General features: G+C 38.1%; 1 protein-coding gene across 8 annotated transcripts in view; it reads right to left on the bottom strand.

The window, feature by feature from the left end:
• tp53bp1 (tumor protein p53 binding protein, 1) overlaps nucleotides 1-20,252 on the bottom strand; it is a 34,327-nt gene that overhangs the window by 5,240 nt on the left and 8,835 nt on the right. For 3 of the 8 annotated variants that reach the window (XM_079804897.1, XM_079804894.1, XM_079804893.1), the window contains 11 exons: nucleotides 18,887-18,953; nucleotides 18,565-18,648; nucleotides 15,184-15,475; nucleotides 15,027-15,086; nucleotides 14,690-14,839; nucleotides 9,743-9,963; nucleotides 9,325-9,471; nucleotides 8,649-9,037; nucleotides 6,511-6,702; nucleotides 6,162-6,344; nucleotides 5,393-5,581 (listed from right to left, as the gene is read on the bottom strand). In XM_079804897.1, coding sequence (XP_079661023.1) covers nucleotides 5,393-5,581; nucleotides 6,162-6,344; nucleotides 6,511-6,702; nucleotides 8,649-9,037; nucleotides 9,325-9,471; nucleotides 9,743-9,963; nucleotides 14,690-14,839; nucleotides 15,027-15,086; nucleotides 15,184-15,475; nucleotides 18,565-18,648; nucleotides 18,887-18,953 — 1,974 coding nt within the window. Of the gene's footprint in view, nucleotides 1-5,392; nucleotides 5,582-5,856; nucleotides 6,345-6,510; nucleotides 6,703-8,648; nucleotides 9,038-9,324; nucleotides 9,472-9,742; nucleotides 9,964-14,689; nucleotides 14,840-15,026; nucleotides 15,087-15,183; nucleotides 15,476-18,564; nucleotides 18,649-18,886; nucleotides 18,954-20,252 lie in introns of those variants that run through there. The other 5 variants (XM_079804896.1, XM_079804898.1, XM_079804895.1 and 2 more) reach the window with 3 other exon arrangements.

Here is a 20,252-nt window from a genome sequence, read left to right as displayed (position 1 = left end):
ACTTATGCGATGCAGAAACTAATACAAAGCAAAAATAATCACTCGTTTTTGATCCATTAATGCATCGCTCACTTACGAATGCAATCTCACTCTTTGCAGCGCCTGTCAATCAACACGTGCTGCTGTGTTAAGCGAGGCGTCTTCTCATAGGATAAGGACACGCAGACTCGTGAATAATTATGAGACATCGATGAGTCATCGCTGTACTATAGTACGACAAAGCGTCACATTCTGTGACGTTGATACAAAGATGAATTTAAACCCGGAAGTTGAATATAGCGCAAAAATGCTTAAAATTAACTAGTTTTCTCCTACAATCAAAATGAATGGACTTCTATGATGCTCAACACTCATAACTCAACAAAATTTGGTTTTGGTCAACCTATTTTCAAAGCGGGGCTGCAGCTTTGATATTGCCACTCTTAAGTCATTTTCAATGTTGAGCTTAGATCTGTGCTTTGTCTTCAGTGAGGAAACAGCAGAGAACCCTGTTTCACACAGATAGGACGTAGCAAAGGGGAGCAGAATTGCAACTGCCTTCTGACCAATGAGTGGTAACTCCTTCTCCACACCAAGCCAGAATTCACAGAGGCTTTGTGATGGGAACTTTAGCCTCATGTTTGAGTCAGAAGTCATTTCAATGAACTGCTCTTCCTCAGAGGAGCTCAGATCAGCAGGTGCAGAAGCAGTGAACGGATCTCTCAACCAATCAAACTGCACACTATTGTCAGGGAAGTACTTCTGAAAATGACGTCTCATAGCAGAAATGTGTTCCAAAAAACACGGGATCGGTGTGATTTTTGTGAGCTTATTAATTTCTGAAAATCTTTTAAGATTTTCAAATGAATCTGTATTGCCTTGCTCAAGTTTCCTGCCCCACATCTCCAATTTTCAGACAAATGAGTTGACTTGGTCTGCCAGATGTGGTAGGTGTTTGTCTTTGCCCTGCAGCTGAAGGTTTAATTGGTTCAGCTTGGCGAACATATCACTGAGATATGCCAATTTCATAAAAAATTGTTCATTGCTGAACTTGCTGGCAAGCTCAGTCAATCCTTCTTCCTGCAGAAAAATGTTAATTTGCTCCCTGAATTCAAACACCCTGGATAGCATTTTGCCGCGGGAGAGCCATCTCGTTTCGCAGTAAAACAGCACAGCACTGTGATCGGTGCCCATCTCCTGACAGAGCGTGGAAAACAGTCGGGATTTCAGCGGTCTTGTTTTGATGTAATTTACCGCAGTAACAACGTCCGTCAAAACATCATTTAACTCAGGACTTAACTGCCATGATGCGAGGGCTTCTCGGTGTATAAAGCAGTGAGTCCACTTCGCTTTCGGTGCGACTCTCTTGATGAGTGCCTGCAAATCTGCAATCTTGCTCGTTTCCCAGCCATGGTCTGTGCGCCGTCCGTGCAAATTCCCAAGCAGTCCTCCCATTTAATCCCTGCCTCTGTCAAGTACGAATCAATAATCTTGAAAAGTTCATCAGCCGTTGCTCTGTTTGGGATGTACTTGCAAAACAGTACATCTTCAGTCAGTGAGTTTTCATCAACGAAGCGCACATATGCGATTAACAAACTGTCCTTGGAACTGTCAGTGGCCTCGTCAGCTTGGAGCGCAAAACGTTTCCCTTTTATTTTCTCAATGAGCTGTTCCTCCACGTCATTTGCAATATCAGAAATTCGTCTTGATATTGTGTCATTAGACACTGGGATAGTCTTTAATTTCGTGACACTCGCCTCATCAAGCATAACTGACACCATATCCATGGCAGCGGGCAGAATCAATTCTTCTGCAATCGTGTGTGATTTCTTGCATTGTGCAATGCGATAAGCAATTTTGTACGAAGCCAGTTGTGCTTTTGTTGTTGCTGAAGTGGCTTTTACAAAATTACTTTGCTGCCCACGACATTGATCAAGTTTTCTTTTAAAAAACTCAAGTGGCTTTTGAACATAATTCGGATGTACCGTCTCAATGTGTCTTCTTAATTTGTTAGGTTTCAGGCTGTCTGCTGCCAGCGTTTTAAGACATAGGACACACATGGGCCTCTCCTCTTCGCCAATAACATTAACAGTAAAGCCGAGAGCAAGATATGCCTCGTCATACTTTCTGCTCCCCCCCCCCCCGGATTGTTTTCCACCGGCTGCAGAGGTGAAAACAACAACTCCCATGATTCTGCAAAATCAAGGCATCATCAAACTAGTGTTAGACCGATATATGCTTTTATCATATCATCATTTTATCATATGTATCGGCCGATACAAGGCTGCTGCGTTCGCCGATATTTTTTTTCAAGAGATTAAGTTAAGTGCACCTAAGCATTAAATGACTAGGTTGTAAATAGTTTTAAAAGTATAAAAGTTTTAAGTATAGTACAGTCTGTGTGCACTTTATTATGATGCTTGCTTGTTGATACTGTGCGCAATAGTGTAATTATTTTATTTATGCTTAAATATTTATTTTCAGAATTTAGTTTCACCACTGAACTCTTTTTTTTTAGTTCAATAAATGTTCCTTTTTAAAAATTTTAATTGTTATCATCATGATCATGGTGTCATTTTTATGATGTAAATTGAGGGAGCAAAAGCAGTATCGGCTCCAAATATCGGTTCCAGAAAATTGGCAGCCCGTATCGGTCATCGACTAAGGCTGATGAAAAAAAATCGGTATCGGCACTAAAAAATCCATATCGGTCGATCCCTACATCAAACTACGCCTTTATTTTGGATAAGTGAACTCTAGCGGCGAAAATGACATCGTTTTCCGGTCCTAATTAGGAGAGAACGAGCACATTACGCTTTGTGCCCTGATGCTTATATTCATCAAACTGCACAAATGCCAATTTCCACTGCCAAATCAAGGCGTCTGTAGATAAGAGTCCGAAGCAAGGACTGCTGGGACGTCATTCTTCTGCAACACTTTACACTTCAAGGAAAATTGCAGACTGATACAACAGTCATTTATGACACTATTTTTAACATACATCAATGCACCATTTCTACGTCATTGTATGCGCAGTACTTTCCAGTATCAGTTTTCAATCCAATCAAGTGTTTAAATGTCCTATCGCAGTGGTTCTCAAAGTGTGGTACGAGTACCACTAGTGGTACTCAGGCTGCCTCTAGTGGTACACAGAGGAATCACTAAATAAATTAATGTTAATTTTAATTTAATCTTAATTTTAGTCTTTTTTTTTTTACATTTACATACAGTACAGTTTGTAAGGTGGTGCCGATCGGTCTGGGCCGAGAGATGCCGTTCAGTCTGAACAGAGAAACCGTGATTTCCCGGAAACAAAGGACTTTCCCAAAGATTACCATTCGAACACTTCCCCAAATACACAACAGCCCAACCCGAGACACATCACACTGAGACACACACACCACACATTCACACCCTGCACAGCACCCTCTGTATAACTCACTCTCACCCACACTGAAAACTCATTCAAAATCTATGCAACGTTAAATGTATACAATGTGTAACTATGCATGTTTAGTATCATTTGAAACGTATCAGTGCGTCTGGTAAAATGGTCTCATTCTCCTAAATCATAATGCAAACCTCCAAGAAGTTATGTAAGTTGATAAAAATACTATGTCTCACCAAAAGGTGACCCCCCACAGATCATCTACTCAAGTGCCTCCTGTATGTAAATAAATGCCCTCCTTTGCAGATGTCTAGAACCCATTCAAACACAGATCCTGGTTGCCCATTTGTGACCCCCCTGGATGAGGGACCAAAATCTAATTATAACCTCAAACACCACCATTTGTGGTCTTATTGAATTATCTGGGTATTTAAGGGAAGGTGATACAAGAATCGTGGAGTCTGTATTGAGATTTCCCACACTGCTTGTGTGTAGTTTTTCATGACCAGGTAAAGATTTCTAGAATCCTTGATTCTTGAATTATTGTTTCTGTATATGATTGATTGATGCCTTTTTACTCTTTGAGTTGACTTTTGATTGATGTTTCTTACCTGGTTAATAAATCGTTATGCTTTAAACTTACTGCAACGCATTTTGTGTTATTAACTCAGTATTTCATGTTATAACCATAACAGTACGGATATCTGCTCAGGTTAGTTTAACACGGACTAAGACACGGTTTTGGTGAAGCTTAAAGAGCACACCGGATCGATGCTTTAGAGCTCCGACTAACACATTGGCACTAGGTAACGTATACTTGGACTGTAGAGGTTGATAGGCTAAACAAGTCTTTCCGTTTAGAACAATAGTAAATTGTTAGACCAATCTAAATAGGGCAACCTCAATTCCTGATTATTGCAATATTGTTCTAATTAACGTATACGTGGGAAACCACGGCATGATTATAGAAAGTTATCATCAGAATTAGCAAGTTGGTCGCTTGATTCTGTGATAATGGTCATGGCCTCTGATTAGAAACAGTTTTGCATTAATTAAGTGAATTCAGATCTAAGGGAACTGAATAAAAATATTCTGGAATGATCAACGTATTGCACGGGCGTCCAGAATATCAGTGTGTCGCCTCTGCCTAGATGACCAAGACTGACTGGTCCGTAATAGAGATCGTAAACCCGGCCGGTGCGAAACTCTAGACCGTTACTGGAATCTTGAATGCTGAGTATAACATAAGATAAACGATTTAAATTGAAAGACAAAGTATAAATCTAAAGTTAATGGTTAACAAAATCATTTAACACATTTTCATTTAATGGAGTCAGATGAAACAACAAGGTAAATACATACAAAAGAATGTGTTTAAATTGAACTGTTTTATTGTGTAAAAGGAAAGACAGCGATACGCAGAAACACCTTCTCCCTGCCATTGGACGCCGAGAATTGGACCAGTGGGCGGGGTTTTACAAGTTTTAATTTAACTTTACAACACAATTGAACCATTTTATTTATCTGTATGTAAGCACAGTGTAGTGTTAATGTACAAACTGTGTATTTATAATGTTAAATTGGCTGACAACAATACATATTCTTATTAGGAATAAACTGTCTCGTTTTTGAACTGTGCAGAGCTGTAGCTGAATAGTTAGGCCTACTACGCTACTGTATTTTAATGTTGGTCATTATGGTGGTACTTGGAGAGCCACATATTTTCTGAGGTGGTACTTGGTATAAAAAGTTTGAGAACCATTGTCCTATCAGACAGATTAGAAAAAGTTTAAACCACCCCTTTTCAATTCTAATGAAATTTTGGCCAAAACGTTCCGATTGACGTGATTGCTTGTGACTTTTTTTTCCTACTAGCCCAATTACAGTTGGATTATTAGGGTCTATGTAAACGCAGCTACTGCTTCCTGCTGGATGATGCTTAATTTTACATCACCAGCAAAATAACTGAGCCTTATAAACAATGAACGCTCAACACATGCAGTCTTTATTTGTTCTACTCCTTACCTTCATCCTCTTCGCTGGTCTGGTGGTTGGAGTCTCTGTCACTTTCAGAGGATGCTGTCAGCATGAAGACAAATCCCATGAAGAGAGAGGAATTTTCAGGCAGAGGTCCATGTGTCGCTACCAGGTCATTGGGTTCACGGGGCAGATCTGCGTCACTCCCAGATGTGATACAAGAAGCAAGGCGCTGCCCTGTTGAAGTAAAACAAAAAAAGAAGTTAAAAAAACTATGTGAACACTACTTTGAACCTGACTGTTGAAACTGGTTGTATAACAAAGAGCCCATAAAGAATAATGAACTGTGAGGAATTAAAAACAAGCACCACTCCCATCTACCCTGTTGAGTGCTCACCCAGACAAAAGAAAAAAGCATGTTATGCCACATACCAGTTGCTGTTTAGAGCTGGAGATCTGCATGGAGATCTACTCCATTAAAATCAAAAGCAGTTTTTGATCATACCTTCATGTGGTCTATCAGACGTTTTATATTGTAAAACCAGACGGTTACATACAACAACGAAAACACTGAGGAGAAAGGCACTCATTTGGTTTGTCATTCATTTGTTTGAGTTCATTTGAAAATACATTTACAGGTAATGTAAAACAGAATTTCATAGACATTAAAATGAATAAAATGTTGCTAAAATCCATGAGAGTAAAAGATCAATTTAGGCAATAAAATCAGACATGATAAAACATTCTGCTAAAACGGAGCAAATGCTTTGCTCCATATTGTTGAATTAATAAAGTCTGTCTACAAGGGGCACCGTACCCACTCTGGCCCCTCCCCCCCTGCGTCCTCTCTTCGCAGGAGTCCTTTCGTCCTCTGCGCCACTGATGAGCTTTCGTTTCCCAGAAGGCCCTGGGTTTCTCGGGCTGTTGCTGGAGCTCCGGGTAGGGGTCCCTGGTCCACTTGAGTTTCCTCTGCGTCTCCGCTTTCCTTCTACCAGGTTATCTGAGGACAAAATGACACGGTAACGCCAAATGTGACAAAACTGGTGCCATTTCAACTGCTACAAAAAGGTCAAAGTTTGGCTATGGAGGAGTTGGTAAATTGCAAGAATTTCCTTATTATATTATATTAGATGATTGTTTCCAGAACGGTCCAGCTGAAGACTCACCAAGGCTGATATCAGATGCCATGGTTTGGGGTGTAGATGGTTCGTAGGGTCCCAGTCCATACTGCTCCCTCAGGCGGCTGCCTTGCTCCATGCTGAGAATCACAGATGTTCTGGTGTACCACTTACTCTGACCTTCTTTCTCCACACAGTAAAGGAACTCAGAGTCTTGAGTCTTATGATCTTTCACCAAACCTGATCAGACGACACAAAGAAAAGCACAGAAAATTGAAGATTAGTAAATGTAGGTGTGAATCTTCACTTGCCACGTGATTACGATTCAGAGGGCAACGATTCGATTATAAACCCATTCTCCATGCATCTTTTCTTCCAATTATTTTATTAATAAATCACAATATAGTTATTGTTGTTATTTTCTTTGTTGTTAAAAATAAGAACACAGATGTAAATAACAAACAAGAAATAAATAAATAAAATTAACAGTGATTTACATTTTATATCTATTTAACAGATGCATTCAGGTAAATAAAATAATACAGAAATTGAATAATCAAAAGTAAAAATAGTCACTGCATAGTCTTTAGTGTATTCATTTTAAATAAACTGATTATTATTAAAGCTACAAAAGTTATTCAGTCAAGAGCAGTGAGTGATTCCCTCTTTTGATTAACATTAATGTCACAGACAGCAGTATGTTTATTATGCTAATGCACGGATCTAATTTGTTACACATCCGATTAAAATATATATATTTTAAATTCTAATTAAAAATCAACAAATAATCGTGATCATTAATCGTGATCTCAATATTGATCAAAATAATCATGATTATCATTGACGCCATAATCGTGCAGCCCTATGTTCAAAAGACATAACCAACTAGGTTTACGTGAATACTCGTCAAGACAGATATTTTGAAATAAATGTGTATCTGAACGTTCAAGAGCAATGCGCCTTTAAAGAGAACTGAATTCCGGATCACATGCTGTTTGAGAGAGGCGTCTTTCTGTGCGTGTGCTTTGGGTGTGTTTTAGTCAGTGCGAGTAACACATCAAGCATGTCCTGCACTTTATTTTCACATTCATGCATATTCTTTCTGTAAAAACCGAAAGCAAAACATCAGATGCAAGTGCTTTGCTTATGAAGAACATACAATTTTTTTTTTTAAATGAATATAGCCTATAATAAGAATACCTTAATTAAAATAAAACAGTGCATAAATATATATATATATATCAATAGATATATGTCAATAGAATAATTTTTAATCACGATTAATCACACCTTTGTTGTGAAATTAAGCCATTTATCTCAATAAACACATTCATTGTGTCATAATTTGCTATATCCAAACAATCTAATTGAAGGGTGATTCTCACAAAACTGTATTTGACAACAAACAACCAAATATAAGGAGTCCAAATAATTCTGTTATATTATAAATTCATACACATCTAAGCACCCATGAAAAAAAAACATTACATAAAAAACTTTACAGAATTAAGTGTAATAGTGTGTGTACAGAGCAACAACAATGAGATTGTTTTCATTTTAGACGAGTCAAGCTGCAATACCAAAAAGGACCACACGGAGATGCCAAAAAACTTCTAAATCAACCGCTTTGAGTGCAGGTATGAAAGGTATGAAGACCGATAGACGACAAAAACAGAAAACGTCAGAGACATAGACAGACAAAGAAACCGTATATACAACGGCAGACAAAGATAAGGATAGATAGAAGAAAGATAGACTGACAGAGCGACACAAGCAAATTTTACATTTCAAAGTTCATTCACATGCCTGTCTTGGCGAGCATCCTAGTAAACATAGTTGGTTATGTCTCAAGTGTACTTAAACAGTCGAGAAAGACATGTGTATCAGTATATTGGATCCGTGCATTAGGTCTTAAAGTGACAGCAGCCTAATATTCTTGCTGCAGTCTTTAATGTTAATCAAACAAAAATCACTGTTAATTTCATTTGGATCTCTGCTCCATTGTATTTATTTGTTCTTTTGCTTGGAGTTATTTCTTCATATATTCTTTATTTTCTAGCACATAGTGAAACCGTGACCCTAAAACTATGATACAACCATGAGTAATTTGAACTGTTAAATGAATAGTATATGAATACATCATGGTATAAATGTAATGGATCATAATAGTTTTTAGTCCTGCTTACCTATATTGAAGTACTCCTCTTCTGTCAAGGCAGTGACCTCCGTCTCCAGAGGAATGGGGTCGCAGAGCAAGATGTCCTTTCCTTGTACTTCACACTCCTGGTTGTCATCGAATAGAAGGCGGAAACGGTTCTCTCCCAGGTCTCGAGTGATACTCCCAGAATAGAAATAAGAGTTGGATGACCACTTGGCCAGCACACGCAGCCCAACAAAACTGCTGGAGCCAGTGCTGTTGTCCGGGGAGGTGGTGTTGAGAGAATCAGAGCGGCTCGTAGCAATGGGCTCTACTGGGCTGCCCGGCGCTTGGGCATGTCTTTGGGCAAAGGGTTCCTCTTCTGAGGATGAAGCACCCTGGCCATGGGCACCACCTCTCTGCCCTGTCCTGCCACCTCTGAGAGTCAGTATTAGCAGGGGGAAGAGAGCAATAAAAAGAGAAGATTGTGACACCATGCTCATCACAACGCCCATTAAATATGTAAACTAACAGAGAGCTTATCCATGATCCACAAAGGAGAGCTGAGTTAAAACTACTGTCTGAGACATTTGGGGGGGGGGGGAGAGCAAGAGTCATGCAAGATGATTAAAAACAGTGGTTTTATGAAGTGGCTATAAATTAGTGGCTAACTGTGGGTATAAAGAGTGTCTTGGAACCTGCCAGCCTACCCAGGAGCACCTCACCTGGACAGCGGGCCGCGGGAAGGAGGCCTTCCTCGCCGGGCACGGCCACGGGGGCTCAGCTGGGTGGTGACCCGAAACCCCCGTGCATCCGTCACCTCTGACCCCACCACCACAGTGTGGGTCCTCGGCTGCTGCCACCCGCCCCACCTGGGGTTCAAACACACACAAGGAGAGGAAGCGCTCAGCTGAAACGCCCTCAACCAAATGTGTATGGGAGCAGCAGCCATGCGAGGATACTAAAATCATACCGTGTCTGTCTAATTACAAGTTGTTAAGAACATGCTTGAAGGAAACATTCTGACAAACACAAGCATGCAAGACATTCTACCCAACCACTGCCCTACAAGTGTGACCATTTGTGAGACTGGCGTGTTAACAGCAGATTGTTAGTAACGGAAACGGAAACATAACTTCTTACCGGCCAGATTTTGCCCCTCGGCTGGCAGGCATGAGGAAATCTGGCATTCTGATGGGACCCAGGCCCCCGCTGCTTGTCCCACTGGAGCTGTGGTGTGATGGGGCCTTTGAGGAGAGTGAACTGACATCAGCCAGGTCTCCTGATGTCATGGAGCTTCCTGTGCGGGATGGGGAGATGTCATTATCTATGACGCAGCGGTCCAACACGGGCTCCTCTGACTCCTTAGAGAAAACACACAGTAGAGGTTTGTTTAACAGCTTAATTTGTCCTTAAGTCCCTTGTCAATGTTTTTTTTTTTTTGACATGCAAGTCATTCAAAGGATTGAGAACCAATCACTGAAGGTGCATTCAGTAATATTTTTCTCATTAAAAATGTTATTAATTAATTAATTAATTATCAAATACAGGGAGTGCAGAATTATTAGGCACGTTGATTTTCTGATCATATTTTTTTTCCAGGCACATTTGACCAATTCCAAACCACAGTAATCCTAATAACTACTATTGATTTAGTATTTAATAATGTATAAGTGATATATAATTGTTCATGAAGGCTGGAAATGAAAATCACCTTATATTCAGGTGTGCAGGATTATTAGGCATGTTTTCTTTTACAGATAAATTGAGCCAAAAAAGAGATTTAACTCAGACTGAAAAGTCAAAAAGTATTAAATGCCCATGAGAAGGATGCAATACTAATGCAATACTAGACATTGCAGTTAAAGGTCCTGTTCTTCGTGATCCCATTTTTCAAACTTTAGTTAGTGTGTAATGTTGCTGTTAGAGCATTTATAATACCTGTAAAATTATAAAGCTCAAAGTTCAATGCCAAGCGAGATATTTTATTTAGCAGAAGTTCCCTTTCAGTATGTCGACTAACCTCCGCCCACAAGAACGCGCGAAAAAGGGGGCGTGGTCTTGTTGCTCCCGCGTGGAGAAGAGGAAGTGTTGCGTTCGGTTGCGTTCATATAGTTTGTTTGTTGCCATGTCGTCGAGACGCTGTTATTTTCATCCCGGAGTCAAGTCACCTTTGTTTGGCTTTCCCAGGGACGCTGTACTTAGAGATCATTGAGCGCATGCATCCCCGTTATGGTGAGAGGCGTGACCTTTCCGGTAACGTGCGCTCTGCGTGCCCTAAGCTGCTGTCGAATCACAACACGGGAACCGCTGGCACAATCAGAACTCGTTACGTATTTCTGAAGGAGGGACTTCATAGAACAGGGAAATCTGTCAAGCCGTTTTGAGGACAGTGAAAACAGCAGTATACAGATCAGTAAATTGTGTGAAAAATACTGTGTTTTTTTACACGCGAAACATGAACACATGTTATATTGCACACTGTAAACACAATCAAAGCTTCAAAAAAACACGAAAAACGGGACCTTTAAGGCATGACCATTGGACAGTGAAATGCTCGTTGGGTCAGCAGGATCTGACAAAAACAGGTGGTGAAGAAAAGACACCTGTTAACTGCAAAATAATTAAGAATTAAGGTGAAGAATTAAGGGTGAAACCATCAGGAACCCTTTAGTCTCCAGCGCCACCATTTTCCAAAGCTGCAACCTACCTGGAGTCTCCAGAAGTGCAAGGTGTCAGGATCTCAGAGACTTCAGTTAGGTAAAGAATCCTAAAAAATGACCCCCACTAGATAAGAATCACAAGCTGAAGTGTTGTAAAATACATGAAGCCTGCTTTTTTATAGGCTTTATAGGTTTTATAGGTTGAGAATGACTCTTGAAGGACCAGCACCACATCCTCTAGTACCACTGTTTGAAGAATTCATCTTCCAGAATCTGGCAGTATGTTTTGGGAGTTCATTTTAGTCCATCCTGAAGTCCGTTTTGCAGAGATGGACTAAAAATGAACTCCCAAAACGTACTGCCAGATTCTGGAAGATGAATTCTTCAAACAGTGGTACTAGAGGATGTGGTGCTGGTCCTTCAAGAGTCATTCTCAAACTATCTGTCCATAAAGCCTATAAAAAAACCTTCTTCATGTATTTTACAACACTTCAGCTTGTGATTCTTATCTAGTGGGGGTCATTTTTTAGGATTCTTTACCTAACTGAAGTCTCTGAGATCCTGACACCTTGCACTTCTGGAGACTCCAGGTAGGTTGCAGCTTTGGAAAATGGTGGCGCTGGAGACTAAAGGGTTCCTGATGGTTTCACCCTTAATTCTTCACCTTAATTCTTAATTCTTTTGCAGTTAACAGGTGTCTTTTCTTCACCACCTGTTTTTGTCAGATCCTGCTGACCCAATGAGCATTTCACTGTCCAATGGTCATGCCTTAACTGCAATGTCTAGTATTGCATTAGTATTGCATCCTTCTCATGGGCATTTAATACTTTTTGACTTTTCAGTCTGAGTTAAATCTCTTTTTTGGCTCAATTTATCTGTAAAAGAAAACATGCCTAATAATTCTGCACACCTGAATATAAGGTGATTTTCATTTCCAGCCTTCATGAACAATTATATATCACTTATACATTATTAAATACTAAATCAATAGTAGTTATTAGGATTACTGTGGTTTGGAATTGGTCAAATGTGCCTGGAAAAAAAATATGATCAGAAAATCAACGTGCCTAATAATTCTGCACTCCCTGTATATGTTCAATATCATGACTCCAGCCATATCAGTAAATTCCTAAGAGCAGGTTAATTTTACATGCAGCTGGGGTCGAATCACGAAACATTTTTAAGAATATAAAGAACAAATTAGAGAAAATCACTTCATGAAAGTAACTCGATTCATGCTACACACAATCATATTATATAGAATGTACATTTTTAGCAGTTGTGAAGTAATTACTTTTTCAAAATAAATTTTGGACGCAGCCATAGACATTACATCATTCATTCAAGAGATTTGTTCAAAAACAGGGATTCATCCAGTAATAAAACAAGTTAAGTATTTATGAGGGAGTTTTTTCTCTAAATAAATCATTCAGATTGAAACATTTTAAATAGACTGCTACAATTAACACTTTAACAGAACTTCTAGTAAATTACATGTTATTTTGTTATTGTCTGTTCAGAATCGTGGAGCATGCAGCTCTACTAAGAATTATTTAAGTTAATAATATTTTGTATTCCGATGAACATAATCCTTTTTTTTAAAGATTGTTCTAAAGACAAAACCTAAGAAGATTTTGAATTCCTGAAAATAATAAGAATGTTCTTAACAATAGCCAAGTTAACATGCGCAATTTGTCATTCCGATTAAAATCATTACGATTGAAAGATTTGGTGGACTGTTTACATGAGTAAACACCGATTTAGTGTTTAGATGTGCTGATGCTTTCAATCAGAATCTTTTTGTGACATGCGCGCACAGTTTGTCTGTCGCATAGATTTGAAACTTTGCCAATTATAAAAACTGTGACGTTCGTGGATCAATAGTTCTGTGTTGGTCATTTTTATATTTATTAATTTGTTCTGTGGGCGGACATGCAGTAGTTTAACCTAATATATGTCCTATACAATGGCTATTTCAACAGCTGTGAATGATGAATGCGGACTCAAAATGAATTCAATTAATTTATTTTGAAAAACACAAAATTAACAATAAAACGCACCCAAATTATTAATAAAATATAGGGTATACGGTGAAACATGAATGAAAGCATTCAAGACGTGCACCGCATCATTACTAAACGCATAAATATTTCAGATGATTAAGGAAAGATACCATAATCACAAGTATAAATATTAACAAAAGTAATTAAAGTAGACCGTGGGTAATGTTACTTAACCAATTTGAAGCAGTTGTGAACTTTTTTATATATAACTTACGAGAAACAGAGAAATATCAACACGTCCTCTCCAGCAGCTTGAATGCTCCCCGTTGCCATGGCAACTCAACGGCCACCAGGACTTATACAGTTTTATAAAAGCTATTTGTTGTAAAGTATAAGAATCACCTCACAAAAATAAACTCTTCTGTCAGGCACAGTTGAAGTCTAGGACAAACGCTGTCAAGATGTAGCCAGGCAATGTCTGTGTCATTATTCCAACATTATGTTCATAACTAAAAGTTTAATACCTCAGTAAAGTTAACTTTCCTCTCTTGTCAACATTAGCCTGGTGTGAGCACGGTGCACGCTCTTCAGTTGTGGAGGCGTGCACGCTATATATCATGTCACAGAAGGACGTACACTCAAAGTAATCGGATCAGGTCGTTTACATGGTGGAATTTTTCTTTTGATCGGTTCATGAAAAGGTTTATCCCACCCCTCTCAAACTGATTACAATTTCATTCGGTTTGGGCATTTTTATTCCGATTGAGGTGTTTATATGGAGCATTTTCATTCGGATTGGACTTTTAAACCGATTACAGTGTTCCATGTAAACGTACATGATTACAAATAACCTCTTAAAATTAGGGTAACATAAAACTTGTCTTAAATCCCCAAAGTTAAAAATGTTTAAATCTATTATTCAGGTGTTTCAAATATAAAGCATAACAACATAACACTAACTACATATATATTACTGTTGCTAGGGATGTACACAAGTACTTTCAATTGACACCAATAAGCGCAAAAAATGATTGATCATGTGACTTTTTACTGAATTCAACCATACACAAAATGCCTTTACTCTAGTAGCACACACACAGATACAAACGATGAACCCCCATCAAGCTGGAAATAGTGTTTATACTTATCGTTACTATGGTACTTAAGAAAATATTTGAGAACCGGTTACATTTTTCAAGAATTGTAATTTCTTACAAACTTCTTTTTAAACCTCTTACGAGGATTTATGTGAATCTGGTCCCTGATCGCTTAATGGGTGCTGCCATGTTGAGATCACATGACCAGCCAAATACTACATAGTAACCTCTCTATTATCATAAACTTTTGCTCATAGAATAAATTAATCATGCCTGAACGTAAACCATTTTCACTAGATCAGTTCAGCTTTAACCAGTGCATCTTACCTGGGTAACCTTGCGGTCAACTTCTCTGCCATCTTCATAGTAGACATCTGTAATGATGCGAGTGACCGTTGTTCGAACTTCCTGGATGGTGCGAACATGTCTACGCAATGATGGACCTGACTGGGTTCTGGTGGGTGTGCTTGGTTCGCCCTATAAGAGTGAATCAAACTTGAAGACACATCTAAAAAGCTACATCCTTATTTAATCATTTAATCATTTAATAATACTGGATTTGTTGCAATAAATGTGGAGGATAGTTTTTTTCCCTCTCTTTGCAATACCTAACATGTTAACAAAAAGACATGAGTGATTATAACCATTTAGTGAAGACTTTTACCCTTCCAGACAGGTTATGTGGTCCAGACAGATCAAAACTAGTCTGTTGAGACACAGCTTTCTGACAGACCAAAAGAAACAAAGAAAAAAGATATAACATGGCATGTTAAAGCACTTTATCATTAAATATATCCTAAAATAACCAACCACTTTCTTACTTTGCTGGGTGGGCTTGTAGTCGAGCTGATATCCACACTAGTTTGTTGTGATATGGCTCTCTGTCGGACAGGTGTTCGAGGTTTGTCAGAAGTGCTGAGGGCCTCTTGTTCTCTGGCAGGGGAGGACAGACCACTGACCAGAGGTTCAGAGTTTGCTCCCCTACCACCAGGATGCAGAGATACAGCTTCAGTGACTCGACCAGAGGTTCTGCTGCCTGCAGTCTCTTTGGGGCAGTTGGGAGACAATCCTGAGTCATTAGTGTTGGTGGGACTGAACAGTTGGCTTGGTTGCCTGTTGGAGAAGTAAAGACCGAAGTTTAAGAGTCAATTTTAGTACAGTGCACATGACTTTAATCATTTTAATGTTTCACTTAGTGGTAAACAAGAACAATATATTGACTTCTGAAGCCACTTGCATATAATAATATGGCTGCCCAATTTGAAGAAAAAAACAAAAAACATTTGCAATTTTTCCTGATAAAAAAAAACTGTTTGCTGTGCTTGTTTGTAGGGCTGTGAAATTTGACCAAAACTGATTATATATCAATATGACTATAACATTATTATTATTATTAATATTATGTTATATCGTTATTATTTTTAAAGAATCATTATTATTGCTAAAAATATTAAAATATTAAACAACATAAGGATTTCACTGAAATAACAATCCTAATATTTATGCCCGTCTTAAATTTTTAATTTCCAAATGTTAAACCATCAAGCTTTACAAGTTTGGGAAGGTGGCTTGTTGTACCACCTGCAACCCAAACTCTCAGATGCAGAGATAGAGTTTGTGTAGAGCAGCATTTGCTGCGAAACCGAGCCACTCTGAGACACCGAAAACACTGGAAAACACAGTGCCGCACTTTACTCTGAAACACGCAGCACATTAATTAAAATCACAGCCTTTGCAATTTAAAGGCCATATCATGATTTCAGTTTTATTTTATTAATCGTGCAGGGCACTGCAGGCCTAATAATGTAATGATAATGTTTAAATTAAGTGATGGTTTCTTAAAGGTGCAGTGTGTAATATTTATGAGGTTCTATTGACAGAAATGCAATATAATATACATAACTGTTTTAAAGGGTTAGTTCACCCAAAAATGAAAATTCTGTCATTAATTACTCACCCTCACGTCGTTCGAGACCCGTAAGACCTCCGTTCATATTCGGAACACAAATGAAGATATTTTTGTTGAAAGCTGATGGCTGATAAAGGCTTCAGATAGGCCTCCATTGGCATTCAGTACACTTATACTCCCAAGACGGATAAAAGGCACTCAAAACATCGTTACAAAGTCCATCTCACCACAGTGACTCTACAATAATCTTACGATGCGACGACAATAGTTTTTGTGCGCAAAAAAAATCAAAATAACACCTTTTTCCAACTTGTTACTGCCTTCCGTGTGTGCCTCCACGACGCATGCGCGAGAATATGACGCAGATCCGGCGTTCGGACAGATGACCCAGAAGTGATTTGTTTACAATCAGAGGAAGACGCGCGTATCTCAGCTGTTGGATTCTACATTGATCGTGCTTTAGGTCTCACTGTAGTGCTCAAAATGGGGTTAGAGTGTGCATTTCATGGAATCCCGAACGCTGGCGCTACGTCATATTCTCGCGCATGCGTCGTGGAGGCACACGCGGAAGGCAATAACAAGCTGGATAAAGGTGTTATTTTGATTTTTTTTTGCGCACAAAAACTATTGTCGTCGCATCGTAAGATTATTGTAGAGTCACTGTGGTGAGATGGACTTTGTAACGACATTTTAAGTGCCTTTTATCGGTCTTGGGAGTGTAAATGTACTGAATGCCAATGGAGGCCTAACTGAAGCCTTTCTCAGCCATCAGCTTTCAACAAAAATATCTTCATTTGTGTTCCGAATATGAACGGAGGTCTTACGGGTCTCGAACGACATAAGGGTGAGTAATTAATTACAGAATTTTCATTTTTGGGTGAACTAACCCTTTAAGTGGTGTATAAAAGACCTTACATAATAAACTGTTATGTTTGTACTACCTTAGAATGAGCCATTTCTATCTGCATACACAACAGGTCCCCTTACAGTGAAGTCACCATTTTGCGCCACCATGTTTCTACAGTAACCCTAAATATCCTCTTTGCTGTCTCAGACGACTCATCTTTGTCATGTGTTGGCCACCGTAGCTTCTCTATGTGCTTCGAAAGGGAGGGGTGAGCCCTTTGCAATTTGCAACCTCACCGCTAGATGTCGCTAAAATTTACACAGTGCACCTTTAACAAGAAGATCACCAGATGAACACCTTAAGGAACGCAGGCCAAAGACAAAGGACAAAAAGCATCCCAACCTCGAGCTGTGGAAATGGGACATGCTCAGTTGTATGGCTCTATACAGCCCTGACCAGGCAGTAGTGGCACTATCAAACCTACTTTAAGTTTCTAAAGATATCCAACACCAAGGGAATTCTATTTATAACCTCAACAAAAATAATTCAAGGTCAGTTGTGCCAAAGACTATTCTTATGCAATCTTGTGACTCGAGAAAGGTCTTTATGCTTACACTGTTTAGGAGCACTCATACCCCTTCAACAGCAACACTGATGACCTTATGAACATCTGATCAACATATATATATATATATATATATTGATTACACTAATATGGTGACTAATATGCAGAGAATTATTGAGGGAAATAGGGGGGAGAAAATGTTTTAAATATAAGCTTTAAAATGATGATTTACTGTCTTGTTTTTTCTTATTTTTAACCATTTTGATCAGCCTTTGATTTTGGAGGAGAACCGTAGATAGTCCTTAAAACTTTTCTATTGTTGACAACAGATTTATGAACCATTTCATTACAAATTGGGATAAGACAGTTGGAGTGTGTTGCTTTTTCAAATGCATGTTATAAGCGGCCCACACTGTGCTTCACCCTTTTATTTTTTGACAACACAAAAGGCATGGTTCTCATTTCATTCCTGTGACTCCTCACAGACCAATTTTAAATTATCTATTTTTACAATATGTAAATTCACATTGAGTACCACAAGATTATAATTAACAGCGCTTTCTACACTACACACAACATGCATTAGGGATTAATAACAACAACAACAACAACAACATCCTGATGGTATTATAAAGGTTATAATCAGTGGTCAGATGTTACTTGCACAGTGCATTAAAATAATTGTTGCATTTGCGCACAATTTTCAGTCACAAATGCTCATTGTAAGAGAGGATATAATTGTGAGAGCATATAATTCAAGAAACCTGGCAAATCAGCATGACATTACTTTGTCCTGCATAAACAAATATACATTTATCTCTAATGAACAGCAAGAGGTGAATGTCAATAAAAGGGACACTCATTTCAGGGTAGTGTGGTACCTGAGGGGAGGATCACTGGACTCTGCATTGTCCTCTACCTGGACCTGCCTGTGGGCCTCCCGAACACGACTAAACACAGATGGACTGAATGACAGAAAAAAAACAGGGATATAATATGCCACATCATGTCCCAACAATGAACGCTAAGATCTGCAGTTTTGTCCAGTATTGAAATGAAATGAAGCCCAGTGCTGAGGCATTATTAAGGATATGTACTGCAAATGTGTTCAAAAGAGTAAGGCAGTGAGTCAGCATCAGTGAGTGACAGCCGAAAAATGAATTCATCCCACTGATAAGCTTCTGCATAGCAACTGCAGGTTACCTGGTTACAGCCATGGCAACAGTGGTAGCCTTGGAGACAGATCCTTCCTCATCTGTTAATGGTGGTTCTGGGGAAGTATTAAAATCAAGCTTAATGGGTTAAGCTGTAGACCACTTAAAAACAGTACCAATACAACCTTAAAAATACCTCAAAATTAATTAATTACATCTGAACCGTATATAACTATAATAATAAAAAATTAAAAATATAAAAAAATTAAAAAAACAATACAAATAAAAACATTAAAAATGATATTTTCTTACATTGTATATTGTAATATATTGTATATCGAATAAAATATAAAAATAAATGAAATAAAATAAATTATATATATTTTTTTTTATAATAAAATATAGTTTATATATTTTAATATTGGTTTTAATTATTTAAGAGTTATATACTGTTCAGATGTGATGAATTAATTCTGTATTAAATAACAGAAACCAAAATATATAACTAAATACAGACAAAAAAAATATTAAACAATACAATTAAAATTCATAATTATAATTAAATAATGATAATAATAATGTGTTTTGGTGCGAGAAGTAGGGGTGTGCGATAACGATAACGATAATTTGACGATATTTTGCCGAGTGCATTTATTGTGTTGGTACCTTTGGCAGGTTTGGAACTGCCATAGACAGCTGACTCCCAAAGCTTTTGATATTCTTCATATTCTGTGTGGTGGTCAGTTTACACGCAGCAGTGACAGAAATTACCATTACCTTTTAAGTTTAAATTGATGATTTACCTTTTATGGGCTTTTTTTACCTAATTAAATGTATGCATCATCTTTCGTATCAAATTCTTACATTCAAATAATAAATAATAAGACACAATAGGGTTACCAATCAAATAAAATCTTTGCAATGCAATGCAGAGGAAACACAGAAGCTGCATCTGAAGTGGCATTTAGATGCATTGAAACTGTTTAATGCAGCTCAGGAGACACAAATGCATTTAAACTGCTCTTACAAATGCATAATATAATAATGTTTCGATTTTTTTAAACATAAAACATTGAATACTGATATTATGTTAGAAACAAACATTTTTTTAAAGATACTTTAAATGTGAAATTAAAACCACCAGTAGGTGGCAGCAAGTCACTGTTAATGAGTGAGTCATTGAGTTTCAACCAATTCATTCAACAGGAACTTAACATTTGACTGTCTTATTCATTCAGTAAAGAAACACCGCCATGTGTTGCTCAGAGACGCAAAACAGTGCTGTGGCTTTGTTTGAAACTATTTTTTTTGGCAAAATAGAGAAAAAACAGGTAATATAGCGTCTAAAATGTGTCACTTAATCTAAACTTCTTGTATAAAATCAATATCACATTTATAATTATGCTGATATTTGG

Source organism: Gobio gobio (assembly GCF_949357685.1).
Source record: "Gobio gobio genome assembly, chromosome: 2".
NCBI classification, from domain to species: Eukaryota; Metazoa; Chordata; class Actinopteri; order Cypriniformes; family Gobionidae; genus Gobio; species Gobio gobio.
This window is presented reverse-complemented; position numbering and strand designations above follow the sequence as displayed.